Source organism: Sinocyclocheilus anshuiensis, unplaced genomic scaffold, assembly GCF_001515605.1.
Source record: "Sinocyclocheilus anshuiensis isolate Anshui unplaced genomic scaffold, SAMN03320099.WGS_v1.1 scaffold447, whole genome shotgun sequence".
NCBI classification, from domain to species: Eukaryota; Metazoa; Chordata; class Actinopteri; order Cypriniformes; family Cyprinidae; genus Sinocyclocheilus; species Sinocyclocheilus anshuiensis.
The window spans coordinates 4,328,632-4,332,609 of record NW_015552615.1 but is presented as its reverse complement, the minus strand read 5'-3'; the positions used below and the strand labels follow the sequence as shown (position 1 = coordinate 4,332,609).

At 33.5% G+C, this 3,978-nt stretch overlaps 1 protein-coding gene across 4 annotated transcripts in view; it reads left to right on the top strand.

Moving 5' to 3' along the window:
* The window catches only part of LOC107666170 (syntaxin-16-like), a 9,345-nt gene extending 6,316 nt beyond the window's left edge, over positions 1-3,029 (top strand). For all 4 annotated transcript variants that reach the window (XM_016457351.1, XM_016457350.1, XM_016457349.1 and 1 more), the window contains 3 exons: positions 1,710-1,853; positions 2,151-2,231; positions 2,397-3,029. In XM_016457351.1, the coding sequence (XP_016312837.1) occupies positions 1,710-1,853; positions 2,151-2,231; positions 2,397-2,501 (330 nt within the window). In that variant the 3' untranslated portion in view covers positions 2,502-3,029. The remainder of the gene's footprint in view (positions 1-1,709; positions 1,854-2,150; positions 2,232-2,396) is intronic.
* Positions 3,030-3,978: the final 949 nt, after the last annotated feature.

Genomic DNA, 3,978 nt, shown 5'->3' with positions numbered 1-3,978 from the left:
CGAATTTTTAATGCATTTTAAGAATACTTTTCCCATCAACTGGTCACAATGCACACCACCGCTGTATGCTGCGTGAAAGACGCATGCACACTCTGATGTAAACAAGCACGAACGAGAAGCGCATGGCGGAGACGCTCTGAATGAAAGCGCACATTCACCCTCTGACAGCAGATGGCGCTAAACTGCAGAAATGCAGTGTTACCCCTGAAACCCCATAAAGCAGCTGCACTTATTTCTAAAACATATTTAAATAGTTTAAATAGCCATTCAGATTTTTGTATTCGCAGTGGTGTTCATCACAGCGCCAAATACTTAAATATTTAGACTTAATAGGCTATTTATTTTCTTTTTTATTTATTTTCTATTTATTTAACTTTTCTTTTACATTTTAATCTGGATTACAACATCCCCTAGATATTGATTCTTTATTGTTTGGTCACACTTTACATTAAGGCTCTATTAATTAACATTAGTTAATTAATTAGTAAACAAACTGTCAATTAAAAATTCTTATAAACTTTCATTAATCTTAGGTAATTTCAATATTTAATAACACGTTGTTAAAATAAAAAGTTGCAACTGTTGTTTAATGAACTAACAGTTGTATTTTTAAACAAAGATTAATGACTTCTGTACCAAATGTAGCTATTGCTCATTATTAATGTTAATGCGTTAATTAAGGTTAACTAGATCTTATTGTAAAGTGTTACTTATTGGTCTTTATAATTCTTTTGCACTTTAATCTGTGTGAAATTTTTTACTTTATACTTTTTTGTATATTACTTTATTGTATGTAAATGTTCAGTTCTTTTTGTTATAAGAAAAAAGTTATTAAACATGTTATACTTTGACGACACTTTTTTGCAACTAAATTTTAATACCGTATACCGTGATAAAAGCATTAGCAATTAATCGCAACATGAAAATTTGATACCGTCATATGCCTAGAACGCTGTATACATTTATTTAAATATGGGCCATAATATAAAATTAATAATCTTTTTTTTTTTTTTTTTTTCTTTTCTTTCAGCAAACATTTAGATGTTGGTGTACAGTGGTCGGCCGATATTTGGCATTTTTAAATTAGTGGCATTGACTGATGAATTTTGGCTTGGCCAATAGCAGCTTTTATTTTGACCACGAATAAACTATACTGTGTTATATCCAGTTTGCTGCTGTCATATTCAAAATTAGCTTTACCTGGTCTTTAAGAAAATATAATTTCCAGTGTACCGTATACCGTGATAAAAGCATGAGCAATTAATCGCAACATGAAAATTTGATACCGGCATATCCCTAGTGCTAACATACTTACTGGGTCCACTGTTGGTTAGTGTTTACTTACTTTTTATTAATGTTTTTAACTAATATAAAATGTTTTTAATATTTGTGAAAAATACTGTAATGGGATTACAGAATCAAGAAGTTGCTAAAGCGTAATTTTACAGATTTTTTTTTAATCAAGTTAGAATTTTTTTCATATTGATTCATTTTATGATGAATTATTTCAAAAATCAAGAAGTTGCTAAAGCGTAATTTTACAGATTTCTTTAAATCAAGTTAGAATCTTTTTCATATTGATTAATTTTGATTAATTATTTCAAATTTAGTAAATATAAGAAATAATCTACATTTCATTTCAACTTTTGTTATGTAATAGCATTTTATTTTCAGTACATGGTTGACATCTGTCTTTCTCACTCTTTCAGGGGTTTACAGATGACCAACTAGTGCTGGTTCAGCAAAACACAGTGCTGGTAGAAGACCGAGAGAGAGAAATTCGACAAATTGTTCAGTCCATCTCTGACCTTAATGAGATATTTAGAGATCTTGCTGGAATGGTTGTTGAACAGGTCAGTGTGCTTCTTAAGGGAAAAAAATATATATTAAACAGAGCAGGTCCTGTCCTAAAACCTGTACTATTTTGGATTCTTTACATGTAATTTTATATATTAATTTATTTATATAATTAAACTGATTTAATATGAATTATATAGGAATTAATGAATAAAAATTAATAATAAAAATAAGGATTATAAATAAATTTGGTTCCTACACAAAATGAATATTATGCTTTGAGGCAGTTGCATAAATATGCAAATTATGTTTTTAAAATATGCATTGTTAATGTCAATGTAAATTCAATGCAGGGCACAGTCCTCGACAGAATTGACTTCAATGTGGAGCAAGCTTGTGTCAAAACAGAGGAGGGACTGCAGCAGTTGCAGAAGGTGAGGCTCTTATCAAGCCTGATGATGTGTTAAGCAACATGTCAAGGGTTGTCAGTCATTTGTTGTGTAATATAAATGTACATACAATATCCACATGATACTTTAAAAATAATATTACATAATAGAGATGGAAAGCACACTCAACTTTTCTCTTTCCTTTCTTAGGCTGAACAGTACCAGAAGAAAAACCGCAAGATGCTGGTCATTTTAATTCTCTTTGTCATAGTTGTTGTTCTAATACTTATTCTGTTCGGGACAAAGTTTAGGTGAATCATTCCATGGCCTCTAGGAGGGATCTACCTGTATGTATGAGAGAAATTGATGTGTGCGTGAGTGGGTATGCATGCTAACTTTCAACACCATTGTTTGAGTGTGGAAAATGTGGTGAAAATTTGGAAGGTGCTTACGTTTTAAAATACTACACAACAAAGTAAGGCCCCCTTCTCAGTGTCTGGAGATGTTCGTGTTTAATTCTGTAGTGAGAGGCAGTTTTAGTACTCTGGTTTCTTTCAGAGGGCCATTTGTCTTCATTTTTCCCGCACAAGCACAGTAATTAGGAGCGTGGATGCAATATGGCAGCATGCTCATCTCAACTGCCCTTGTCGTCTCATTTGAAGAGTAAACAGGAAGATAATGGGAAAAGATAAGTTATCCTCGGAAGATGATCATATCTGCTTGGGTGAATTAAAAAAAAGAAAAGAATTCCAAAAAAGAATTTCCAGGTCATATTTCATCCCAAAATTTTGCTGAAGTTGTCCTAAAAGCCTTGTTAATATTTTTCTTATTATTTTTTGGACATTTCCCTCTCAACTCTCATTATTGTAATGCAGAATTAAATTATTTTAAATGAAAAAGTACAGTTGCAGTATTACAGTATTTTTTTACTGTACAACAGTGGTACAAATCTAACGGGAATCACCATTGATAATAATGGAAGGTAAATTAGAATACATCAAAATAACTGAGACTTCAGGGGGAATGGGCTTAAAGGAACACTCCACTATTTTTGAAAATAGGCTCATTTTCCAACTCCCCTAGAGTTAAACAGTTGAGTTTTACCGTGTTCGAATCCATTCAGCCGATCTCCGGGTCTAGCGGTAGCACTTTTAGCTGTAGCTTAGCATAGATCATTGAATCTGATTAGACCGTTAGCATCTCTCTCAAAAAAGACCAAAGAGTTTCTATATTTTTCCTATTTAAAACTTGACTCTTCTGTAGTTACATCGTGTACTAAGACCGACGGAAAATGAAAAGTTGCGATTTTCTAGGCCGATATGGCTAGGAACTATACTCTCATTCCGGCGTAATAATCAAGGAACTTTGCTGCCGTACCATGGGTGCAGCAGGCGCAATGATATTACGCAGCGCCTGAAAATAGGCTAACTTCTGTCAACAGAACCAACGTGACCACCTGCTTGCACAGGGAGCATGCTGGGGACTATTTTCAGGCGCAATATTTTGAATATTGGGTTAAATGTCACCTGAACGTGTTTTCTAAAGATTCACCCACTTTCTTGGGTTCAGTCAACATCAGTTGTGAGCATCTTTAGTGAAACCTGTCATAAGCTGCTTTTGAATCAGACCTTACTTGCAGGTTAGGATGTGTTTGTTCGATGCGAGCCCAAGATGACATCATACATTTCCTGTAATTTAATTTGAAAATTTTCCACGGTGTGTTTTTGTGTGTGTGTGTGTGTGTGTGTGTGTGTGTGTGTGTGTGTGTGTGTGTGTGTGTGTGTGTGTGTGT